The following is a 25,177-nucleotide window of genomic DNA, read 5'->3' on the forward strand; positions in this document are numbered from 1 at the left end:
CTTAATTTGCACGATTGATGTAGGAACAAACTTTAAAAACTTTTCCTTTTCATTTCCAAAGCAGACCCGTCACATATTTAACAAAATCACGACAAAAAAGCTAACATCCTACTTTGATCTGTGTATAAAATAAAAATAAAAAATCACCTCTCCTTCCTGAATCTCAGACCCCTTTGATCAACAACATGCAACTCATCCCCAAACGCTGCAAACAGCCAGCGCCTGCTCCTCTAATCATCAAAGAGCGAAATTTATGTTATGATGGAACAAAGATGACGGACAGCAGATTCAATTGGCTCAGAGCCGCCTGCAGGATGTGCTAAACAAGCTGAACATCGCCACGAGAGCACTTCAAAGACAGAAAACACACTGGTCAGAGAAACACAACCTTCTTGAATTATAATAACCTCAACATGAGCCAATTAAAAGGAAGCCTCGCCGGAGAAGCTGTCAGAGCCCCAGCAGGGCTGTTGGACTGTGTGGATGTGATCACGGGTATCACGTTAATTAAAAATGTCATTGAATCAAGATGGAATATGAAAATTGTAGAAATGCAATCTCTTCATGTTTGCTCCTGTCGTGTTTAATAACTTTTTGTTTCTGGTGAAAATATCTCACTTGCAGGATACTACAAATCTAAAGAGCCTCATATAACGGATGGTATTTATTAGGTTTGTAGAAGCCTGTTGGTAGGCATGCCACTTTAGGTACCAACCAAGGTTACATCGTTGTCATGTTTCCATTGAAGCTACACTTTTCACAGTCACTTGCTTTCATTGCAATCGTGTAATTTGTCTGTTCATATTAGTGTCTTTTGTTGTGTGACCTTCTTGGTTTGCTACTGAGAAAGTTATTAATCCTTTTGTTATACACTCACATAGGAGCGAATATAGCAATGGATGAAAAATCCTCTTATTGTCCAACACACATTTTAATATGATTTCCCCCACAGGTGTCCATTGATTGCAGTAAACCATGAAAATAGTGTTTCAATCACAAGCTGTATTAGTGGACAATCAAACCCAGAAGACAATCGATAAATAAACATGTCTTCTTCTTCTTGTATTAACTGTATCAAGTTGTTCGGCAGCTAGCTCTCTCGGATATTCTCAAAGCAGTTTCTGCTCACAGCTGCGTTATCATGCGACAATAACTTCAACGTGACAAAATGCTCACTGTGATGAATTACCTACAAGATCTCCAGCGAGTTTTAGGACTCTGTAAGTAGATTTTCAAAGTGTGGAAACAATGAAAGGAAACTAATGATCGCTTGAAAAGTAGGAACTCATTCTAAACACCTGGGCAGTAGTAATTTAACCTTTAAGCATCAATAGGGACATTCTTGGCTGTGTTGATGCAAATTACATACATCTTGGCAAGGGTTTGAGCTTTTTAAAATGTATTTTGGAAGTGCAACTTCAGCTCCTATGTTGTCTACAATAAACGGTGTAGCCAAAATACAGACACTCAGACCCTTGAGGACAAAAATATCCCCATTTAAACCTCAATCTTCCAAATTGTAGTTTTTACTCTTTCCCATCAGATAAAGCCATCTTCTCACGTTTGTCCAACGAGGCTAATACGTTGCTATTCTCCTCGTTCCCACTATGGGCATCACTGCTGTATTATGGAGCATTGCAGTGTTTCAATGCAACAAAATCAATGCTGTTGCTAATCATTGACATTAAATAAAACCTCCCTGGCACAAAGTATACAGAAAATTATTTAATATTTAAAAAAAACTGTTGCATTATTTAAACAAACCGGCATTTGAAGGGTTAACATTCTGAAAATGTATTAATATTTGGTGGTTATAATCAGGGCTGATGTTAATTAAAAGATTTTACTCAGTGGAAGTGGAAAATAATATTTATTTACTTTGTTAATTAACTTTTTTTAAAGGGATGCGCGAGGGTTAATGTACATGCGATCGGTAGTTAAAACATGTAAATCGAGGGGATGTTCTGTCAAAGAGATGAGAGAAACTCTTACCTGTCAGGGAGCACTCTTTTAGTATAGAAATCTGGGAGTCCGTCATCAAGAGGACTTATTCCTCCATTTTCACTGCAATGCTGCACACACACACACACACACACACACAACCACTTTTTAATAGGTCAGTTAACTCTCACTGGGTTTCATTTGTAAATGTTCTGCAATAAAACAAATGGATTACACTGGCTTCAGTGAGATTGCATAATCCAATTGCAGCCATCCACTTTGTATATATTACCTCTGAAAAAGACAGTCACTGCCAGCAGGCAAGAACATTAGGAAATGTGAGGATTAAAGATCGATAGATAGATAGATAAATATGTCATACGTTGCATAGATGGATATATATATAGACATGTTAGATAGATGAATGTATAGATGTATAGTATACTGGAATAATGCACACAGTTCAAATTACTTTATAGGCCCAATGTGTCAAAAGGTGCCACGATCAAACCCGCCTTACAGTCTCAGCAGGAATGTGGCCTCCTTTGTGCCTCCGCGGAGGCCTCGGCCGAACCCGCGTCACATGATGGAGCGGCAGGCCCTGCGTTGGCAGCTCCGACAGGCCCTCCCAGGATGCCGAGCGGGACAGCGGCGAGGAGTACGATGGCACGGAGGGGGGCGGGGAGGAGCTGGAGTCGTCACACAGGCCTGATGGCAGGTGGAAAGATCATAGAAGATGTGAGGGCGAGAAAACTGAGAAGGCAAAGTCGACGAGACGATCGTTTGTTTCAGAGTCGACAATTTTTAAACAACCGCTCTGAGATGTACTGACTCAGACTTGGTTCAGGTCAGATCAAAACAGCCATTAGCAGACTTCTAAGATGGAGAGACAGGGAAGAGGAAACAGAAAAAAACAAAACACTAATGGAGCCCTAAGAGAGACGGGAAAAGACAGGAAAGAGCGGAGAGAGGAGGATATAAAGCAGTACTCACTCAGCCTGGTGGAGACGGGTCGTATTCGTCTCGTTCTCGAGCTGCGCTTCTTAATGGCTATTGTGTCCTTGGAGGAGAAAAAAAAATACTGAGATGCTGAAGGATAGCATTAGAGTAAGACACAGAAGAAGAGACGAGTCAAGTAGCACAAATGATACGAGCTCTCCTTTAGGCCAGTTGGTGCTTCTACCAGTGCAGTTTTGTCCAGTCACAAGTCGAACATGTGAAAACAGCCGATACAAAACATCAAACACAATCTGGGACATAAAAAGGTAGACGAATAATGGTACAAATGGTCGATGATGTGAATAACTTGATTATAGAAAATCTTCTCAGCTGAAGGAAAAACTGGATTACATCATTGTGAAATATGTCAAAGAGAAAGCAAAGTTGATTTCTCGACATAAGTCTAGTCGATTGGTATGCTGCTGCCACTGCCAAGGACAAGGCAGACTGCAGCGAGTCATTCGCTCTGCAGAGAAGGTGATTGAATGGCCGGATAGGCAAATGTGCCCGACCACTCCCACCCTCCCAACTGCAGTCCATCAGGACCAAAATCCTCATGTTTCTAGGCCTGGGACCCCGACTGACTCTTCAAATTCCTTGCGAGATAAAACCTACTTGGCAATAAACCTTATTCTGATTTAATGCCAGTTGGACTTACAGTGTAGGAATTATAGACCTTCAATCAAGCCAATCAATGAGACACTTCCAAAGGCCAAAGCACAATGTAACTGACAATACACCGTCAATCCAAGTGTTGCTGAAACATCTCCAGTGGAGTTTTAGGGCTTAAAATTTTGACCTTCAGTGCTTCTGTCAAGAAAATCAATGTAATGTTTCAAATGTCAGAACCCAGAGGAAAATACATCATTCCATCTAACCATCACTGTATTTTGGTGAGAAGTTTATTTCCATGGTAAAGAAGTGGAGGAGAGCGACCCTAGTTTTGTCGACATATTCATCGATGCAAGACAACAAACGTCTTGTGTCACGATTAAACAATGGAATGCAAAACTCTATAAACTACTTAACTGTTCAAGTCAGACAGAAATGGGTTTAGATTATATAAGAATAATTGAGAAAGTCACACAAATGCTACCTCGGTGTCTTGGCAGGAGTTGGAAGATGTGATAATTTGTGACTCCAATATTGAAATGTATACAAGGTGGGAGAAGATAATATTATACCCCGGCAAAATCCTTTCAAAGCTCTTTCAAATTCTTTTGGCCATCACACGGAGATGGTTGCAGGCAGAATACAAACGCATTTCTACTGCATCTACTCAACTCAGCTGGCTCTTTTATTGGTTTTCCGTAATCAAAAGTTGTTGATAGTACCCGGTACTGTCGAGTTAAAACAATACAGACCACTGATTGGTCAAAGGGAATCGTCACTAGCGCTACACGGGACATCTGCACAAACGGCAAGCTAGCTAAATAGCCAAACTACTATCAATAGCAACCGCAAGTTTTTTTTTATTCACTAGACCCAGATTTTTGGTTGCCAATGAAAGGATTCAGAAGATGATGTCGTCGCCACGGCAATTAGCTTAAAGCCCCGCCTACACTGAGGGGTTACTCGCCGCAGTGGAAAACTAAATCGAGAAAAACACTTTGTACCAAAACCTGCAGTGGACATGAGGCACTAGATGAGTTCAAATCTCAATAATGTGAAAAACGTGGCAACGCGCTGTATCAGCGGACAAATGGAAAGATGTCTGTATATTCCCACTCACTATGCTGGTGCTGAGCTCCTCATCTGTGATGTCCAGAGAGTCTCTGTGTCTGTTGAACCTCCAGCCCGTCCCGTCGTCACACGTCCCCTCCCAGCGTTTAAGAAGAGACACCTGTCGAGTCTGAGACAGACGGCAACGCTCTTCAGTCAACCCTTTGACGCCCTCTCAATCACTTTGTCTCAGACGCACAATGTCTATTTTACAAGAAGTGTATCTACCAGGGTCTTATGGGTGGCGTAGAGCTCCTGCAGGATCTGGTCCACGATGGAGTTGGTGAGATAGGAAACCACCGACAGCTTCACTTCTCTGCAGACGATTGGGTGAGAAAGGGAGAGACGGACGGGAAGAGGTTAAAGTCAGAAATCAATAACCTACTTATCAAATTCCAACTCCTTCACTGCAGTTTGCCCTCTGCTTTTCCGTTCCTGCGGCCGTCTCTTACTCTAAGGCTCGGTGGATGTCCTGCGCTGCTCTTTCCATCAGAGCCGTCCGGATGGCGGAGCGAGGGATGGACACGCGCTCGGAGACAGACGAGAGCGAAGGACTCAACCTCTCGGCCGCAGAGGACGACAAAGGGCAGAGCTCGCGGCAGAGCGACACCATGGAGTCCACGATCACCTGCAACAAAGCACCTGCGATCAGTAACTCGCCGTGAATCACGGTTGTGGAAAGAGGCCGATGGATCTACCTGAAGCTCTTTGTCCGCAGCTTTGGCGAGTTCACCGGCCAGAGAGTCCAGCCGCTGCCGCACCGGCCCGTCCACGGACAGCACATGAGCCAGCTCACACAGCGATGGGTACAGCTTGCGAAGGAACAAAAAAGTATTCAAATTTCCGTGTTAATGTAATGCAAATACTACGCTCGCACGTTCTTTTTCTGCATCACTCACAGCGCGGGAGTTCCTGGCCTCTTTTAACACTTGTTTAGCAGCTTGAATCTCCTCCATCTCGCCGGCGCCTCGTAACACACACACCTGCTGCTGGACGCGCACGCAGAGGCGCTCCATCACCTTGGAAACAGACAGGTGGAGGAGGGGGGCGGGTGTTACGAGAGCAGAATCGCACAATAAACACTCTTGTACATGCAGTACACCAAGGTGAGTGCTACCTGCTCGGCAGTGCTCGTGACCAGGCCCTGGTGCAGCCGCAGAGCCTGCCTCTGAGAGAAGCGCTGCGTCTGGTTGTTCCTCACCAGAGAGCGCTGGATCTGTGCGGGGCGGAGAGGCGAGAGAGAGTTAGTAGAGTGTAATAATAACTGGCAGCGAAAAAACACAAGGACGACGGATAGAAAAGACATGTTGATGATGCAATAGAGCAGATTGTTGAGGAAACCAAAGTGCAACGAAGCAGAGCGAAAGGATGCAGAGAACAGGCGGCTGTTTTTTCGTTTTTAGATTTCACATTTTTGGGCCCTGTTTTCAAACTGCATCTTAACGGGTAATTCAATATTTTTCAACCTCAACTCTATTTTGCCATGCTGTTGTGTCTAAGTGACTATTGGGGGGTACAACAATCTTTGAAATTGGTCCAGTATTGATGGAGAACAATTGCAGATGGCAGCCGTTAAACGGGCTGCAATGTAGTCGCAACTCCTCACCGTTAATGCCACTAAAACGGCTCGTTTTGGCTACTGACAGGATTAGATTGTCATCATGAGTGTCTGACAACATAGGGTTAGGGGTAACCTTTTTCTTTACCTTTGTTTGTTATTGTGACTTGTTGCTGGGAGAACGGTCAACGGTGGAAAACGTGAGTGAGAGCTGGTCAATGTGGTGGCTGAGTATTCGACGATGTACGTAGATTCAACGCGAGATCTCCGAACGACGGCGAAATCGCAGAACTCAAGGCTTCAAAACTGCAGTCCACAAACCAATGGGTGACGTCAAATTGACTACGTCCACTTCTTATATACAGTCTATGTTTCAGTCAGTAGTCACTTTCACTGCAAAAAGGCTCTATAAAGCCACCGTACACTACCGGCTCAGCACCAAACAGCAGTCGGACACAGTTAGACTAGCTAAGTGGAGGATTTAGCTGCATTTAGGAGATAGTAGAGAACAACCTTGGTCAGCGCCTGCTCTGTCCTCTCTGGGGCGCCGCGGTACGCCTGGCTGATGTCACTTAAGGGTAGAGGCATGTACTGCAAGATGAAATTACTGAGAGAGAAAAAGGAGGGAACAGAGAAAGAATCGAGTTATTGAAGGAGACGGTAACAAACTACAGAGAGAAAATAAAGCGGGTTAAAGTTGGCTAAAGTTAATGTCCCCAATGGACAGAGTTCATCCCAAAATATCCCTCCTACGCCACGGCAACCAGTGAGTAATACTTTGATCTTTGCAACCATGTCATCCTTAGCCTAAAGAAAAGTCTGAACCAGTTAAGATAGCAAAGTGGAACGCAGCAATTTGCTCAGCTCACGTTGCAAATGTAAACATATAATATAAGGTATCACATGTATTTTTGATATACAAGATATCCTCTTATTTGCCGACGCTCTAGTGTGCACATAAAAATGTTTTTTTCTTAATGCCCTTACTGTTCGAGTGCTCGGGCCACATCTAGAAACCCTGATGCGGAGGTGTTGTTGCGATCCCATGTCACACTCCTGCAGGGCAAAAATGGTGAGTTGCATTGAATAAAGACCTCCATAAAGAGCGCAACTCATAAAAAAGTGTATATATATATATTTTTCTCTCTCTATACATTTATTTTTCCCTCACCTGAGCGTGGTGTTGATCTGCAGGGCTTTGCTCAGCATCTTGGCTCCGATGTCGTCCATGTTGTTGCCGCTCAGGTCCACTTTTCTCAGGCAGGTGTTGCTGCCCAGAGCGTTGACCAGCACGGTGCCCCGAGAGCGCAGGCGCGAGTCGGCCAGGGACAGAGACTGCAGGGCCTGGAGAGGCACATGTGTGTTAAAGTGAGTGTGTTATTTAGGAATAAATCTAAAACTGAGCGGTGGGAAGAGAGGAAGTGACTGGCGAGCCGTGAGGATGAAGTGCAGTGGTTAAAGTTACTGCGGAGTGATGCGACTGCTCGCCGCACATGACTTAACATGCTGTCTGTATGAATTATTTACAATATGTGTGTGTGTACTGATATAGACACTGTGCCCGCAAGAGACGGTAATAATTAATGATACAGTGACACTTCTGCAGAGAAACGTAATGCAAGAATGATGTGTCCAGGAACCTTAAAGGGGACATGCCATGAAAACTCACTTATTTCAGTTCTTTCAGATACATTTGGGTATCTGGAGTGTCTACCAACCCACAAACTGTGAAATAAGAGGACCCAGTCAGTTCTTTTGTGGGTAGTCTAGATCAGAAAACATGACATTCAATGAGCCAATCAGATTTGGCTCCCCCTTCCTATGTCACATGCAAGTAGAGTTGCTCCGATACCGGTATCAGTAATGCCTCTGATACAGCCGAAAATGCTGGATCTGCTATCGGCGAGTACGTGAGTCTATGCACCGATCAGATTCCAAGTTGTCACATCATTTATCAGCGTATTCACACTACACAGGAACAACAACAGCACGCGTCTCTCGCTACACCACCCGTACATCATGCCCGATCGCTACTGCACATGTGCAAACTAGTACTACTGACCTGTGGTTAAACACTCTTGTGCACTCTATTTTTTCCTTGATAATGCTACATTGTGAACGACAAATCGTCAGGAGAGCTGGTTAACGTTCGCTGTTGGCTGTTAGCAGCCAGTGGGCAGCACAGTCCTGCTCTGCTAAATAACGGAGGTTACAGCTAACGTTAACGGAGGTTGTTTAAGTAATATTATCGTGCTTTCAAGATCCATTCGGTAAAAATCAGTATTGGTCGCAAGTAAATTAAAACGTTATTATGATGTGTTCAAATGTAATTGTGTAAAATTTTGTTTTTGCCGAGAAACATTAATAAATACAGTTTGAAAGAGATTTTTTTCACAGCAATATATATTAGATATTAGAGAGAGAATTGACCTATTTTACTTTTTTTGTTTTTAGCGTGTCGGATTGGTACTCTGGTATCGGAACATCTCTATGTGCACGCTCATTGGAATACACAGGCCCCCATCTGAGAACGATCTTTGGAAAGGTGCGCCATATTTTCCTTTCAAGCCAATCAGAGCAGACCGGGCTTTTCCATGGGGGAGGTCTTAAAGAGACAGGCGCCAAAACGAAGCGTTTCAGGGGGTGAATACAAGTATATTCAGACAGACCGTATGAGAAAAATAGTTTTTTGAACATCAAAGCATGTAAACATGTTCTTGTAGAAACCCAAAATACAAGTATGAACCTGAAGATGAGCATGATGTGTCCCCTTTAAGTCAATTTTATTATCTTTTTTTTTTTTTTTTTCTTCCAAAGTGGACGGAGTGAAAAGAGAATATGTGATTTTTCTGCATCTTTGCAGCTGATCCATTTTTTTTAAAATTTATATGATAAAGCAAAGCTAGTGGCAGCAGACTGGTAAATTTGCATCATGCGGTATGTCTTCAAGCATGATTGCTATTTCCTGTGTTATCACTCACACATTCCTCCTCCTGTATGAGATGAACCAGCTTCTGCAGGACTTCATCCAGAACCCTGCAGACATAAACACAGAGGCTGGGATGAGCTGGCGTCCGTCATTTCCTGCTGCCGGCGAGCTGTCCGGCAGCCGCTTATGAAAAACGGAAAGTTAAATCACAGACACGTATATTCGAGCTGGCATGTGTAGCGCACACGCGCCCTCGTGTTTCACATGCACGCACAAATAACTGCAGTAAAGCGCAGCGTTGAGCACCGGCAGCACCTGTTTTTGATGTTGAAGTTCTTGCCCAGATAGAGGTGCTTGAGGGAGGGGTGTCTGGAGAGGGCCGGCAGTACCGTGAGCAAGTCTGCATCGAGACCTGTCAACACACACACACACACACACACACACACACACACATATGTATATATATATATATGTAGAGCTCATGTCTTGATTCATGAACAGCGCACTCAGACCTCTCCTGCCCGAGGACAAGGAGTCAAGGTCCCAGAGGGATGTGGTGCAGCGTGCCACCGTACCGTTGTCCGACACATCCAGAGTGCCGATGGAGGAGACTCTGGGGAAGAGTTCCTGCACTACAGCAGCTCCTGCGGACCGTAGCTGTAGAGAAAGAGAGGGTAGGGAAAACCAACATATGCACAGGCATGATGAATCCGTCGTTTTCAGGTTTAGTCGTCTTTGGGGAATTGTTCTACTTTTCCACAGTGAGGCAGATTTATGAATGCCCTTTTTTATATGTCTCTGCAAGCAGTCTGAAGGTTTTGTTGAGCTCTGCCTTGTGATCTGCAGCACTTCTGCTCCGTGGGAAGGAAACATCTTCGGCTATTTGTTAGTTTATCACTTTTTCTCTTAAACAAGTAAATATATAGATGTCCTCAAAACCTGGAAGAGCTGCTTTCCATCGTCACAGCTGTGGGTGCACATAAACGGGAACCGATTGGAAGTTTGATATAATTTAAATCGACCGGCATTACCAACTTTGTAAATATGCAAACTGCAATTCTATGAGACATTTGTGTCAAATTGTCATAATTAGCATATCAATTCTTGAGTTATGGCAAAGAAAGTGTATTGTGAGGCCACAGTGGCCTTTGACCACCAAGATCGAATCGGTTTATCCTTGAGGCTCGATGGATGCTTACGACAAATCTGAAGAACTTTCTTCAAGGCGTTCCTGAGATATCGTGTTCACGAGAACAACCCGGAAACATAACTCCTCAGGCCACGCCTTTGCTGTAGCAGATATTCCTCCTGTACTTTCACATTTTGAATGCAGTAGTCTTGCTTCAGTTTTGTTGCTTTGGGGTATTGCTACATTTACTTTAGGAAATGATCAACAAAAGGCTTCTGACTGCGGTGATATGGGATCAATAGGGTCTATTAATTCATTTCAAGTCTGTAAATCACACTTTGTAAAACCTGTGAAAATATTCAAAACAATGTTTTGAATGTTGTCGAGCGAATGAAACGAATGATATCAACTGTGAGGGTTTTTTGTTTTGGCCTTGACTTGGGTTGTACTTGTGACTTGAATGTGTCTGTTTGTGTGTGACTTTAGTGTCTTTGTGACTTTGTGTTTCAGACATAGTTTTCTCTGCTTCTAGTTGAGACGTTCACAGAAGCGAGAAGAGTCTTGATTGCGTAACCTCGCAATTTCATTCGGACATTTTACTGAATATCTTTCCCACAGATTCACAAACTTGAATTTCTCTTTGAAATGATTTCTCATCATTTCATAAGCTTGCAAGCAGCCACACCGCAATTCTGGTCGCCCGTTCTCGACGGGCACACGCTGCACTAGTACGTTTAAACTGCATGTGGAGATGTAAAGAAAATCCCCGACACTGTATGAGAAGAAAATACTGAATATCCCTTTAACTTGAGCTTAGAATCCATTGCAGACGTGGAGATGAACTCTTACCTCGCAGCCACTGATGTCCAGATGAAGGTCATTGATATGAGGATTGGAGATCAACCCTGTGAGGAGAGCCCTGTGGAGACAGGAAGGATAGAAGAAGTGAGTTTGGACTGACGGGAGGCGATTCGGTTATAGAGAACACGAGGATGACACGGCGACTACCTCAGAACGTCAGGGGGCAGCTTCATAGAGGCCAGACTGACATAAGTGAGGCTGAAGGCCGAGCTGAAGAACTGGCGGAACAGCGGCAGCGTGTCCTTCGCTTTCCTGTTGGATAAATTAAACAACGAAACGAGAGATGAAAGAGAGGAGATGATGGACAGGGTGGAATGGGATGAGACCGGCCACACAGAACAGATTTAAATCACATTGTTGACATGGCGGGTAAATACGAGTGCAGTGCAGAGCTGAGCGCTGACACAGAATGAGAAATAGAGTGAATATTGCTTTGGTGTGAGAGAGGAGGGGGAGAGGGGGAGTGGGGTCAAATGATAGATAGCTTCTGCTTAAATATGCATGAGTCTTATCTATGCAGACAGCTCTGGGAGTTCTGTTTTTTAAACGGCGGTAGACAAACCCACAGAGATGGGGCATAATGTACCAGTGACTCCCACAAAGCTCCAATTGAAGCAAGAGATGAAGATTATGACCAAAGAAAAGAAAGAGGAAGAATGGATGATGAGAGAGGAGGCCTTCACGGTGAAATAAGCATGATATAGTCCCAGATTTGGATTTGCAGCTGCCTTTATTGTTTAGGTAATCTTTAAGATATGACTAACCTGTGGGAGAAGGAATTTTTGGAAAGATTCAGAAAGGAAAGATCAGCGCAACACCCCCTCAGAAGAGCCCCAAATAGCTGCATGAGACACATGGGTTTGAAACGGTTAATCTGGGCTGAGCATTGCACAGAGAGAGATATGCATTTTTTGTAAACATTCGAATCGCGCCCAGACATTAAATACTTACTGAGTCCACAGAGCAATCTGTGGCTGACAGATCCAAATGGACCAGGCAGTTGGGCTGAGACAAGAACAGATACAAGTTCTGGAAAGAGACGGAGAAGAAGACGTCACATTTAGATGGAAAAGTGGCGTATAAATGGAAGTGGGGTTTGTTTTGAGTTGTGCTTTCTGACCGAGGCGTCCTCCCCTGAGAGGACCCCGGGGTTCTTGCTCAGGTCCAGGTGCAGGAGAGAGTTGGAGTACTCGTCGCTGGAGCACAGAGCCTGAGAGAGAGACACCACTCCTGAGAGGGACGGATGAAAGGAAAGAGAGAGAGAGAGAGACAAGAGGAGGAGGATGTTGCACATTAGTAAAAGACAGAGAACACTCTCAAAACATTTTGTGCCCTTACATTATTCATACACATCTGCAGCAGCAGGTATCGGCAGATTTAAAGGGAAAGTGTCAATGTAATATTTAAATTCTCCACTGGGTACACGGTAAGATGAGACGGTTACAGGAGGCATGCTGCCTGCAGGGCAGCACAAGACATCAAAAGTCAATATGGGGGGGGGGGGGGGGTGGGCAAAACATGAAACAAAGCTCCTCAGGAGGGAGAATCCTCTGGAGCTTTGGAGGCTTTATACTCCCTAAATGATAATCCAACCTGAGCTAAGAGAGCTGCTCAATAAGCTGCAGATTTGTAAAAACTCCTTTGGGTCTATTATCTCACCAATTTCTACCGGCTTTTGGTGAATTGTGGAATTGACCCTTCGCAAAGTCCCGCCCCCCTCGAACGCCTGGCCAATCATAGCGTAGCATCAGACAGCTCCGACCAGGTTCCAACCAAGGTGGCAACCTCCGGTTCTGATGAGTGACGCATCTTAAAACTTGCATTCTCTCTAGTGTCCACCAGGGGGCGACTCCTCTGGTTGTATAGAAGTCTATGAGAAAATGACTCTACTTCTCTCTTGATTTATTACCTCAGTAAACATTGTAAACATGAGTTTATGGTCTCAATCTCTAGTTTCAAGACTTCTTCAATACAGCATGATGTTCATTTAGTTTATTTAGAGGAAATAAAGTGGGACGGGCCCAAACCTTTGGATGTGAGTGAGGTCTTGGAGAGGTTGAGGAGACGAAGTCCCTTGCTGAGGCGACACACCTGCTGAATTAGGTTGGACACACCTGCAGCGTAGAGACAAGAGTTGTAAAAATGGAGTTCCCTCATTACCATCAAACTAAATTAGTAGCTTAGACAACCAAAGAGTAGCTGATGTGTTGTTATACCCTGGTTGTCCAGTGAGTTGTGGGCCAAGTTGAGCGAGTGGATGACAGACGCAGGGTTCTCTGAAAGAGCAGCTGACATCTTCTGTGGAAAGTCTCTGTGAAGTGGGTCCATAGTTTATTACAGACAAACAATGTGTTGTGAATACACACAAACATCTAAAGGGAGCGATTTAACTTTGCACTTTCTCCAAAGCCAGGGTGGGTAATGTATTTTTAGAAACATTTGTGTTGTATTTGTTCTCTTGTTCTTCTCCTCCCAACAGCAATCAATAAATCTGAGGCTGTCGCAAGACTTTAATAAGCTTGTCTGATCATTTCAACGCTATTGACCAGCAGAAGACATCACGCAACTGTTTTCACCGACTGAGTAGAACTCGTGTGCGTTTATAGAAGATTGATTGTATGAAAAGCAAAAGAAAGGTGCCAGACGGATCAAAACTCACGATTTTAACCCGGCGTTCTCCAGAGTGATCTCCTCCAGGCTGGAGGATTTGCTGACCGTGTGCAGGACCTGCTCAGTGACCTCTGACCCCTGAAGGAAAAAGAAAATATTCACATGAAATGTTTCACCTGTTTCTGCCTCGGATGTATAAAGAGAACAGGATGCGTGCCCCGTTTATACCTATGAAAGTTGCTCATAAAGCAAAAAAAATGATCAAATTCAGATAAAATCACCCATATCTTCTGCATCGATGGGCCTGTAGAGCAAGCGACCAGCGTTTCCTGTAACCTCGCCTCCCAAAAACACTAAATCATGGGACTCTGGTGCTCAGAAACACTTCCACTTTTGTTCACAGGGACCGCCAAAATCAACACAAAGTGAAAGTTCCTTGTAGTAGCTTTAAATAAGAGCTGTTCAAGACATCTCTTTGCCAAGTCTATAAAAAAAGCGTGTTTGGGCGCAACTGCATCATGTGATGGACCCGGAGGATGTAATTCTACGGTTTGGTCAGTATGTAACAAAAGCCCGGCGCTCATCCTGCGGTCTCTGTTTTATCTTAAACCATCTTTTAATAACTCAACAGTAACACAGCAGAACTTATACTTACTATCCGCAGATCTTTGCAGTACAGTTTAGTGAACCAGCTGTTGTACGCCATCGACGCAACAATCACCGCCAAATCCCTGGAAAAGATGAAACCGAGGTAAATGAGGCTCCGTACGTTTTCCGGAGGTAATAACGTGTTGAGCGCTCTCCGTCCCTCACCTGCTCTCCAGGTGGCTGAAGTCCAGCAGGTTAAACTCTCGGCTGTCCTGGGAGTGGTAGATGGTGTCCACGTCCTACAGGAGCAACATTACCCATGAGTCTGTTATGCTGCAGTAAATGACCACCTCCACCCCCCACACACACACACACCCCCCGCTCCCTCAATTTTGGTCACAGTGCTGTACGTAACACTCAAAAGCACTCACAGCGACACAGGCACAGTCCCACAGCTCTTACCCACTGCACTTCCTCCTTGCAGCTGATGCCATTATAGTCGCACAGAGCGGCGTACGTCTCTGAGAAGCCTCCTGAGAGAGGAAGAAAAAACAAAACAAAGGGAGAGAAAAAACAAAATGAGACGATGTGAACAGCTGCTTCCTGCAGCGACAACGGGAGAGAAAAGGGCAGAAAACATTTGTGCAAATTATCAATGTTTTTATTTTTTTTCAATGAACATCTGGGAGACGCATGTGTGAAGCATGCGAGCCAATTTCCCCTCAGGGCCGCCAAGTGTGCCCCCCCGTCCGTGTATGCATGTGTGCTAATTCCCATATTTGATGATAATGTCTCTTTTACCACAGGCCCTCTGGGTCTCCACCGACGTCTCCGAGCTGGGTGAATACTTCCTGCTGCCCTCAGAGAGGTCGCTGTCTGAATGACAGATGGAAGGGCTGCAAAGATAAGGAGTCATTCATCTTTAGATAATTGGAGAAATAAAGGTATTTTTAAATAAAAAGGTATCCACCTCTCCGTGGATAAGTGATTTATTCAAGTACTTACGCAAAAATGGAGTTGTTGAATATTCGAGACAGAGCGAAATTGATATGGCCGACCACATGATTGAGATGTTCGCGTGACTCGAACCTCAGCGAGTAGCTGGACTTGTCGGTGTCGATGATAACCTGGAGAGAAAATGGAGCTGTAAGGGACTGTGGGCAAATTATTACGGTGAGGAGGGGGGGCTGAAGACCCTCCCCAGATTCATGAATACTGTAGTATCTTAAAATATAGTACTGTTTGTTTCGTTACACCGTTAATAACTAAAAGAGAAAGTTAAAAAAAGACGACAATTATAATGGAATTAAAATTATGATTATTTCAGCAACTCTATTTCAGAATAAAGTGATACGAAATAAAAGGCTGACTTAATTACCTTCAGGGCTGCAACAATGTATCCATTAATGTTATTGTTTATTATTTACTAGATTATCCGATTAATCGCTTGGTCTATGAAACGTCAGACAATTGTGAGAAGTGTTTATCCCAGTCTCTTAAAATCCAAGGTGATGTCTTTAAATGTCTTGTTTTGTCCATAACCCAAAGATATTCTGTTTTGTGTAATACAACACAGAGAGGAGCAGGACATCTCTGTATTTCAGAGGCTGAAAACAGCATTTTCTGCCATTTTTTAAACGATTAATCTATAACCAAAATAGTTGGGGATTCTTTTCCTGATGAGTCGACTAATCGTTGCAGCTGTGGTTACTTTAACTTGATTATAGAGATTGTATTTGTTTGTGTTCCTCATGCAGACATATTGGTTGTATTAGCTAGTTGAGTGTGATGGGAACATTGAGCCCTAAAACAGTGAGATTAAAGATTGTTGTCCGCCGCATTAGGGCAAAGTGCACCTTTATGACATTATGGTGAACACTAAAGCATCATTTGTGACTGCTTGATCTCTTCTTTTTTTCTGTAATAATAAGAATAAAAAGACCTTCCCATGCTCTCCCAAAGAAGAATTCAGATGCTAGAGAAAACAATACGATACAACATCCCTGATTCTGACCTCGCATCCCACTCGTTTTCCTACAGTCCCTAAACCGTTTTTCTTGTTGCTGTCACCGTCAACAATAGTAGAGAACAAGTTAATAAGAGCCCATCGACTGCTGTGCAGCTGTTTGGATGAATGCGTTTTGTCATCCCCTGAAGGCCAAAGTGATGTAACCACCATTATACAACCGTACAAACACTTGAAACCCTTGGCAGAGGTCCGTATCTATGTCACAACTCACTTGGTGCTCTGGGTGGGAATTCAAAGCTCGAATCTCCAAGAAGTTGAATGTGGTTTCTATCTGTTGTTACAGAAAGAGTCGACAAAGTTAATATTTCAGCAGGCACCATGAGAGAGCAAAGAGATGCATACTGTAACTGGAGACACGGAGCTGTTAACAAGTACCTTAGCGGGAATCTTTGTCGCCAAGAAGTAGAGACGCCATGTTGTGAGGACCTAAAAAGAAAAGGGAGAGAATATAGCAAACTGAATCAAGAGTAAGGAAAAGTTCACTGCACTGTCAAACTCCCCCGTGGGGAGAAAATAGTCCCGGGAGTTTCCATGGTAATGATGAGAGGGAAGTGAGGAGTGCTTTCCATATTCATGTATTGATCCCGCTAAAAGCTTTCTGTGTCAGAGACAAGTTGTCTCACATTAATAGACTGGCAAACAGGCTGAGAAATGACGGCATGTCGCGAAATGCGAGACGTAATTTCATCAGCATCACATCACTTCTGCGGAGGGCAAACACAAAAGTGGCTCGTGCATTAAATTTGAGACGTGCATGTGTGTCGTTTCCAGTCATGCCCCAGATCTTTAATATCTTTAATATCGCAATTTAAAGGAAAGAACCGCCCGGTTTTTCCTCCACATTTCAAGTGATGCGTCACGATGACAAAATTAGCATTTTTTCTGCTACGCTACCCTCCGCTAAGGTTCTGAAGTGCGTCATACTTTTTTAAGTCCAATGCAAAGTTGCATGGGAGTTGTTAGACGTGACCGGCGATCCCGAAAGCTAACGGAGAGCTCATTTGTGCATCTCCATCTGAATGGGGCCCACGCAGCATTTCTGCAGCCGCTTGCTCTGGAAACATTTGTGTCGTGCGGCTGTTGGATGAATCTGGTTCAGCTCCTGATTCCAGTTCATAAGCGGCAATTTCTTTATTTTTTGGGGGGGTTTTGTATCAAGCACACCCTAAAAAAATAAGTAATTGTCTCTCTTCTATCAAGGCAAACAAAGAGCAGTGGTTCTTCATTTCACTGCTCTCCACCAGCACTGCCCTCTGCTCTTTTTTCTTCTCCTCTCCTGCTCCGTCACTCTCAATCATTTACTCCATCCTCTACGACAGCCCGGATAAAACGCTCCCTCAGGACAAAGCCCCCCCCCCCCCCCCCCTTCATGTGCCTCTCCCCCAATGAAAAGCAGTAATTAAATTACAGTTCTCCCACTCCACTGTCGTGGGGTTTGTTTTTTTCCCGGAGAGAGCAGCTTGACACGGGCCTGTCAGAACCGCACACCGACAGCCTCGTACGCCCACGCGGCAAGTGAGGTGTCGAAAATGTGGTCACTCAAAAAATGAGATGAGGAGATCGTCTGAAGGAGTTGATTAAAAAGACCAGTGTGTATCACATTATGAGTGAGTCGGGGGTTACAAGTGGGAGTTGAGAGTAAACAGGAGTAAATGGTGCTGATGCAGCAGGACAGAGAGAGAGGAGACCGTCTGAAGGAGTGCATTAAGAAGACCAGTATGTAGGCCTATCACAGGACAGAGGGAGACTCCACATGAAAGAGAGACACCACACACACCTCATGCTCATTGTGTAATTATGCTGCTGCAGGACAAATATTCTAATCTTTTCTTGTTTGATACCTTTTCCCATCAAAATAAGTGCGTATATGCAGGAAAATCCGCTAAAAATAGCCGATAGAATCATTTAACATAGAGTCCTGAAGGGGGTGACGTATTTTGGTGGGCTCAACAGGAAGTTAACGTCGCACTGGTTCCCTCCACAAAAAGCCATTGAGATTTGTTGCCATTGGTTTGTTAAATAATCTCTGTGGCAAACAAACATGTTGATACGTGATACATGTTTGGTTCTGCGAGATAATCTTCACAAGTGAAAACCACTGTTATGATTGTTGAAGTGTGAACACAACCAGCAGAAGTGAAAAGCTAACGTTATAAACAAGCTACACCGCGTCTGTTGTTTGATCAGCGCTGTAAAATGACCGTTTCTATCAATGGAGTCTGGTAGCTTTGAGGATTTAATGTTTCCTTTCACATCTAACTTTGTGAATTAATGGTTTAATTTGACCAAACCAGAGTTGGTGTTTGTTGGAACAGTGCAAGATTAACCAGTACGGTTCTGATGAGATTTGTTTTGCTTCTGTCAACCTTGAATGAAGTTGTGTTTTGCTGAGCGGCGAGGTAATGAGATTGTCGTCTGACTGGAGTCGGGTGGCTTTGAGGAGAGCATATTAATTGTGTTTTTGTGAGTTAATACATCAAATAATTATGCATATTGCTTTTCATAATTGTATATTCACTTAAACGTGCGTCACATAGCATCGGCGTACCCTCGATCAGAGCTGAGGCTGATAAATACTTAACTACTGCAAATAGATTTGTCCAGGAATGAATGCTGATTGTAACATTTCCCACTAAAGACAAAAGCTAGACGTTAGTGTTTGTGTGTCCAGTGGGAAAGGGGTTTTAGGGTGAGGAGACCAGTTAGAAAATCAAAGATAAATTCATGTAACTAGCAATAACAGAAGCTTTGACTTAAAAACGTAACACGTTTAAGCTCCGCTTCCCCCCTCCCCCCCCAAAAAAAGCAAACCCAGAGCGTTTGATCAAACTCCAATCTATTTCTCCGTCTTCTCTGCGCACACAGCATGAGCGAGAAGTCTTTCCAGCTCAGCTTTTAAAGAGGAAGTGAGACATGGATTGGAAAGAGATAATTGGAAAGATGTTTCTGGCACACAGTCACATCAGAGTGTCTGAGCATCAAAGAGTGTTTGCGACATGCAGAAACTCTCCTAACCGCCCGCGCTCGCCACACAGCGATTCATTAAAGCATCTATTGGGTGGGAGCTCTGCCGAGGTGAAGTTTAGATTACAGGAGAAGCAACGGGTCTTTCAACCCTCTGACCCCCAAAAACCACCGACGGGATTCAAAAGCATGTTTTCTTTAAACGATTGCGAGAACTACACTGTTTATCGTAGCCAGAAGCTATAAAACAAAAAGTCAGAAAAAGCAGCCAAAACGAAGCCTAAAATTGTGATATTTCATCAAAAACATTTTATTCTTCATGTTCTCATTTAAAATATCGCCCCAAAGAAACCGTTTGCTTTAAACAGATTCTGTAAAAAACATTAAATTCTGAGCTCCGCAGCGCAACTAGGAAGCCATGATTGACTCAACTGAGACCAACAGTCACGTGACAAAAAAATCAGTGACACTTGGACTCAACTACAGGCTGCTGAACACAGAGCAGAGAGGAGAGGCTGTAAGTAGAGGTTGTATAAATAGTTCAATGAATATAGGCATGTGGAGCCTCTATTTTTATTCCCAACACTGGTAACATTTGTGGGCAGTTGGAAAAAATGTATAAAGATTCCACTGTTTTCCATTTTTGGAAGAAAAACTCATCAAAGTCAACTTGCGTTTTTTTCTTTTTCATGACTTATGTCATTATAAGTGTGTTATTCTGCACAAAAGAAGACATGTTTGAGTTCTCTCTACTTCTAGCTCTCATTGTTCTGTTTCCATAGAGGTGCAGAACTTATATATTGTAGTGAAAATCAAGGCCACGGAGAGTAAAATGTGACAGAAGCAAAACACTGCTTGGGGTTCAGAGATTAAACTGTGTAAAAACTACTTACTTCATTGCAGTTGGCCTGGACATTGTATAAGATCACGTGGTTTAGTTGCTGCATTTAAAGGAGCACTTAATCAATAATTGCTGATCTGTACTTACTGTATGTCACCTCTGTGTGTGTGTGTGTGTGTGTGTGTGTGTGTGTGTGTGTTTTCATGCACATGTGTAGTACGAGCATCCTCCCAGGGTCCAGTCTACGTTCTGGTCCATAATAGAAGTGCTGATTGGCCCAGATTTTTACCCTGATAGCTGGCAGAGCTTCACTCACTCACATCGAGATTTCACATCTCTGTCCCATATTCTGTGATGAAAGCGCCCCAGAATCAAAGGCTGCGAGCAGCTCAGCCCCCCCACCCCCCACTGCCTCCGCAGATACCATCTATCCAATATTCATCCCGCCAAGCTGCCAAACAGCAGCCACAGAAGAGGGGCGGCGGTCAGTAAACGGCATTCACCCTCACCGTTAAATCACGGAGAGCCTCCACCTCTGCTGTCACGGATGTGGCAGAGATCCGTTAAGGCTGCAGTGGGGAGGTTAACCTCAAAGATACTGCACATACGTGGAGCAATGCATCAGGCTGCTTATGTTGCAGGATTGAGATGTTCTTCTATATCAGAGAGAGGAAACAGCAACTCACCAGTATTCTGTCCTCTGTTTTCCCACTTTTAGCGTCGAGCTTAATTCCATGAAGGAACTTGATGGATGATTTATCGATAATCTTCCTGATGCTTTCTGTGGATGAAAAACACATGAACATGTTGGAGAAATAAGCACAAACAGGGGTTCCTAAACTTTTGTGCCATATACTGTTTATAAGAAGTGGACGTAGTCGGCATGCTGTCACGCATTTGTTCGTGGACCGCCGTTTTGAAGCCTTGAGTTCAGCATTTTGGCCGTCGCCATCTTGGGTTTTTTGCAGCCAATTAACGAAAGTGACCATATTTGGACTGAGGAGGAGTGACGTAGAGACGCTGCATACGTCTCTGGTAGAGACCTGCCAATCACCGTGTAGCCCCGCCCTAAAGCATCCCCTGCTTTATGGTCTGTTTGACTCTAAATGGACCATAATGTACTAAATGAACATCATGCTGTATTGAAGAAGACTTGAAACTAGAGATTGAGACCATAAACTCATGTTTACAATGTTTACTGAGGTAATAAATCAAGAGAGAAGTAGAGTCATTTTCTCATAGACTTCTATACAACCAGAGGAGTCGCCCCCTGGTGGACACTAGAGAGAATGCAGCTTTAACACACTTCCACATCAGCTTCACCCAACAGAACCGGAGGTTGCTGCCTGAATGGAACAGATTGGCGCCATTGTTACCTATTTGAGTCAAAATCGGCCTGATATTTACGGCCAAATGTTTTAATTTTTAATTTATTTTTATTTTTTATCTGTGTATGTAATTTATTGACCATATGGTCACATTGTGTTATTTATGCTTTTAAATTTCTGCTCTGTTAAAGTACTTTGATATTTTGTCTGTGAAAAGCGCTTTATAAATAAATTTTATTATTATTATTATTATTATATTAGTATCTTTCAAAACATCAGAAACATACGAATGGCCATTTAGGATGAGATCAAATGAAATTAGTCCAAATCAAACCATGCGCTGAATGACTGACCTTTGGGCGGACAGGCCTGTACTCACGTCTTCATCTAATAACTGAGGGATACGTCTGACTTGTCATTTCAACAGACCTGTCGTGGCATTTCAGATGATGAAATAATCAAATGAACTCCGAGTCTGTACGCATCCTGATGATTTTAAATATGTTACAAACCAAAAAAAAAAAGCGATTCAATCTGCATGTGACACCGAAGCAAAGAAGAGGCTGACATTTAGCGGGAAGTAAAGTCTGCACCGAATGGATTAATCACAGAAATCCTTCTGCATCGCCCCGGTGAGTTCAGCCCACTCATCATCAACGTGGTGCACAATATGCTTCAGTGTCATTTTCTCTCTTACGAGAGCAACATGACACATGCGAGCATCGGTGTTTATGATGCACCGAGAACTGTTCCTGTCGAGCAGCATCACCGTCACTTCTGTGGCCTCTGACCTGTGGACGCTGCCAAAAGGGAAGTGTCTATATAAAATATAGCATAAATGAGTGTGTGAGTGATGAGTGAACAAACCCCTCTGTGTGAACCTTCAGCACACAGAGAGGAATGAAAGAGTAAAGTTTGGTGAATGTAAGAGCTGCTGAAGTGGAGATTTATCATCAGAGTCTGAGAACAAACTCATTCAGAGGAAACGTCCTTTAAAGAGACGTTTAGTTCCATTACAGACATTTAGAGACTCTACAGGTGAACACATGAACTCATAGGTATCACCATGAAACTTCACCACTTCATTACTCACATTAAGGAGTATTTATAAAAGTTTACAAGTTTTCTGAAATGTTATGTTTAAATATGTAAATGAGGCATTATCTAATGGTAACTTTTGGTGGATTTAGTAGAAATCTACAGACGTAAACAGACAAAGTAGAAAAATAAACGTTTTCTTTCAACTAGTCTGAAAGAAGAAGAGTTATGGAAGAAAAATAGACCAGAATCTCAACATTGACCAGAGCATGACAACAAATATTTTTCTCACCTTCAATATTTTTACACCGTACTTTTACTAAAGTAAAGGATCATAGTACTTCTTCCTCTACTGTTGAAATGTTTATCAGTATGTTTAAAGAAAGGCTCCACGTACTTTCCAAGACTTCAACAAATACATAAATGCTTTTCATACTGGCACCAGTCTGCTGATCTTTCAGTCAGATACAACACTGAGAATAGATCTGGACTGAAGTCTATCAGGTGGGTGAGCTTGTATGGGGCCTCGGTGCCCCCCCCCCCCCCCCCCCTTCAGTGGCCCCCCCAGGCCCCCCAACCCCGGTGCCTCCTCCTGTCAGTCAGCCAGTGCAGGAGGAGGCAGGTGACTGAATGAGGAGGCAGGGACTCCACTGGATTAATCATCACAGTGTGGCTAATAGAGCCATTAGGAGTAATCAACGCAGCGGCAGACCCCGAGCATGAGTAGGAGCGCGCGTGCGTCTGTGCGCGTGCATTCGCTTCAGGCTGCGCTGTGACTTTGTTGTTGTTTGAGAAAAAAAAAAATATATATATATATACATAAAAAAAAAAAGGAATAGACATATTTGCGCGCGGCTGTTTGTCCATAGCTTATGCGCGTTTGTTGGCAAGATGCACAGTGAACATGTGCCTTCACCAGTCCCCCTTGCGTTCACTTTGGCATGCAATCACTATATAGCGCTCCAGCTGGTTCTAGGCTGCAGGGAAAACAAAGATAAAACGCTCCAGGGTTCAGGTTTAGAGAGGGAATCGTGGTCAGGATCAGGGTGTTTGGTACAAAAAAATAATAAAAACGTGCAGAACAAAACGCTCTCAGACCCACGAGTGCACAACATTATCTCCACAACGCCCCTTTTTCCTCTCTGGCCTAAAGGCTGGGTTTTCTTATTCTTTTTTTAATTGCCTGATCCTCCCCGAAGGGACAGATTTACAGCAAAAGGTATATTTCCCTGCAAATAATTCATCATGCACATCAACTGATTCACATGCACGCTGAGGAGGACAAAGCCGAGCCCGGTGAGCTCCGGGACGAGATGTGAAAGGTGTAGCTCAGGACCCCGCCGTCCAATGCGTCGGTTCGGTCGCCAGTCTGGGAAAACAAAGCATCCCGAGCCTGGACGCGGACGCGGACACGGGGGGAGGGAGGGGGGAGGCAACCGCGGTTGTAACCCGCAACACGGAGCAATTAAACCAAAACTGTCTGTCTTTACCCACCTGTGATATCCTTGCTCGCACCCACGAAACCAGAGGCAGTGATCTCCTTAGAAGCCATGTCTGATCCTCTCTCCTATCGCCACCCCTCCTCCTCCTCCTCTCCTCCACCTCCTCCCCACTGTCTCTCTCTCTCTCTCTCCCTCAGAAATGGACAAAAAGGATGCTCTCTCTCCCAGGCATTCCAGCAGAAGAGCATCCGACTGCCCGACGCGCTTCCTGGAAGAAACCCTGTGGATGATGATGATGATGATGGGAGGCTGGATGTGGGAGCGACGGGAGGGTGGAGGGAGTGATGACGAGGAGAGGGAGGGGATCACGGAGGGATAATGAGGCAGCTAGTTACCTGGGGGGAAAGCACAGAGCACAAGAAGGGTAGACATTTATAGGAATTGCAATGTGGTTTAATCATTTTCAGTAATGAATTCCATTTATTTTGCACACTTTAAAATATGGCAAAATCTCAAAGAGGTTTGGCTGCAAACAGTTCAAGAAGCAGCAACTAGACTGATGCTATTTCATTAGACTGCACTATTATATATATATTTATTTAAGATTATAATACACAATAATTGCTGTCCAGTGATCCAGAGGATTGTATTGTTCTTCATAAAATTAAAAAAATGAGTAAAACAAGACTAAAGTAGCTCTGAAAACTAGAGATAGTGATTTCCACACAGTATGTGATCGGTACTCGATATCAGCCGATACCCAAAGCCCAGATATCGGATCGGTACTCGTTATTGGCCGGTACCCAAAGCCCAGATATCGGATCGGTACTCGTTATTGGCCGGTAGCCCACGTCTCACACTCATTTAGTGTTCCTACAGCCTCAGCTTTGTTCCTCTTGAGATGTTGTTGGAGCTCCAGTCTGTTCTTCAGGTCCGTCATTCCACTTCCTTCTCCCAAGTAAGTGAACTCTTTAACTTCTTCAATGTCTTTTACGACCATCTTGAATCCTTCATCTTTTCTATGTTGATCTTGAGCCCAACTCATCTCGCTTCTTCCTCCAGTCCTTTTTTTCCCACTCAGTTATTGCAAAGGGGTGAATTAATGTGTGTATGACATGCCATTACGATCCATCCAATATGTTTGTAGCCTCACTCAAAACCACAATATGTCAAACTCATTTTCAGAAAATCTGCAAAA

At 43.8% G+C, this 25,177-nt stretch overlaps 1 protein-coding gene across 1 annotated transcript in view; it reads right to left on the bottom strand.

Annotated features, from left to right (window-relative positions):
- LOC142946905 (capping protein, Arp2/3 and myosin-I linker protein 3-like) overlaps positions 1 to 24,089 on the bottom strand; it is a 28,861-nt gene extending 4,772 nt beyond the window's left edge. Inside the window, exons 1-32 of the mRNA XM_076088528.1 lie at positions 24,032 to 24,089; positions 20,858 to 20,952; positions 16,742 to 16,792; positions 16,578 to 16,637; positions 15,343 to 15,464; positions 15,139 to 15,233; positions 14,800 to 14,870; positions 14,563 to 14,636; positions 14,405 to 14,480; positions 13,799 to 13,887; positions 13,356 to 13,450; positions 13,167 to 13,253; positions 12,260 to 12,369; positions 12,091 to 12,168; positions 11,904 to 11,980; positions 11,287 to 11,391; positions 11,128 to 11,197; positions 9,725 to 9,806; positions 9,465 to 9,561; positions 9,202 to 9,256; positions 7,392 to 7,564; positions 7,208 to 7,276; positions 6,734 to 6,827; positions 5,780 to 5,878; positions 5,562 to 5,681; positions 5,361 to 5,474; positions 5,115 to 5,290; positions 4,891 to 4,978; positions 4,673 to 4,792; positions 2,935 to 3,001; positions 2,462 to 2,649; positions 1,993 to 2,072 (exon numbers count right to left, since the gene is read on the bottom strand). Coding sequence (XP_075944643.1) covers positions 1,993 to 2,072; positions 2,462 to 2,649; positions 2,935 to 3,001; positions 4,673 to 4,792; positions 4,891 to 4,978; positions 5,115 to 5,290; positions 5,361 to 5,474; positions 5,562 to 5,681; positions 5,780 to 5,878; positions 6,734 to 6,827; positions 7,208 to 7,276; positions 7,392 to 7,564; positions 9,202 to 9,256; positions 9,465 to 9,561; positions 9,725 to 9,806; positions 11,128 to 11,197; positions 11,287 to 11,391; positions 11,904 to 11,980; positions 12,091 to 12,168; positions 12,260 to 12,369; positions 13,167 to 13,253; positions 13,356 to 13,450; positions 13,799 to 13,887; positions 14,405 to 14,480; positions 14,563 to 14,636; positions 14,800 to 14,870; positions 15,139 to 15,233; positions 15,343 to 15,464; positions 16,578 to 16,637; positions 16,742 to 16,792; positions 20,858 to 20,952; positions 24,032 to 24,089 — 3,035 coding nt within the window. The remainder of the gene's footprint in view (positions 1 to 1,992; positions 2,073 to 2,461; positions 2,650 to 2,934; positions 3,002 to 4,672; positions 4,793 to 4,890; positions 4,979 to 5,114; positions 5,291 to 5,360; positions 5,475 to 5,561; positions 5,682 to 5,779; positions 5,879 to 6,733; positions 6,828 to 7,207; positions 7,277 to 7,391; positions 7,565 to 9,201; positions 9,257 to 9,464; positions 9,562 to 9,724; positions 9,807 to 11,127; positions 11,198 to 11,286; positions 11,392 to 11,903; positions 11,981 to 12,090; positions 12,169 to 12,259; positions 12,370 to 13,166; positions 13,254 to 13,355; positions 13,451 to 13,798; positions 13,888 to 14,404; positions 14,481 to 14,562; positions 14,637 to 14,799; positions 14,871 to 15,138; positions 15,234 to 15,342; positions 15,465 to 16,577; positions 16,638 to 16,741; positions 16,793 to 20,857; positions 20,953 to 24,031) is intronic.
- Positions 24,090 to 25,177: the final 1,088 nt, after the last annotated feature.

The sequence above is a fragment of the Anarhichas minor genome, unplaced genomic scaffold, assembly GCF_050575085.1.
Source record: "Anarhichas minor isolate MPS153535 unplaced genomic scaffold, ASM5057508v1 ptg000010l, whole genome shotgun sequence".
NCBI lineage: Eukaryota > Metazoa > Chordata > Actinopteri > Perciformes > Anarhichadidae > Anarhichas > Anarhichas minor.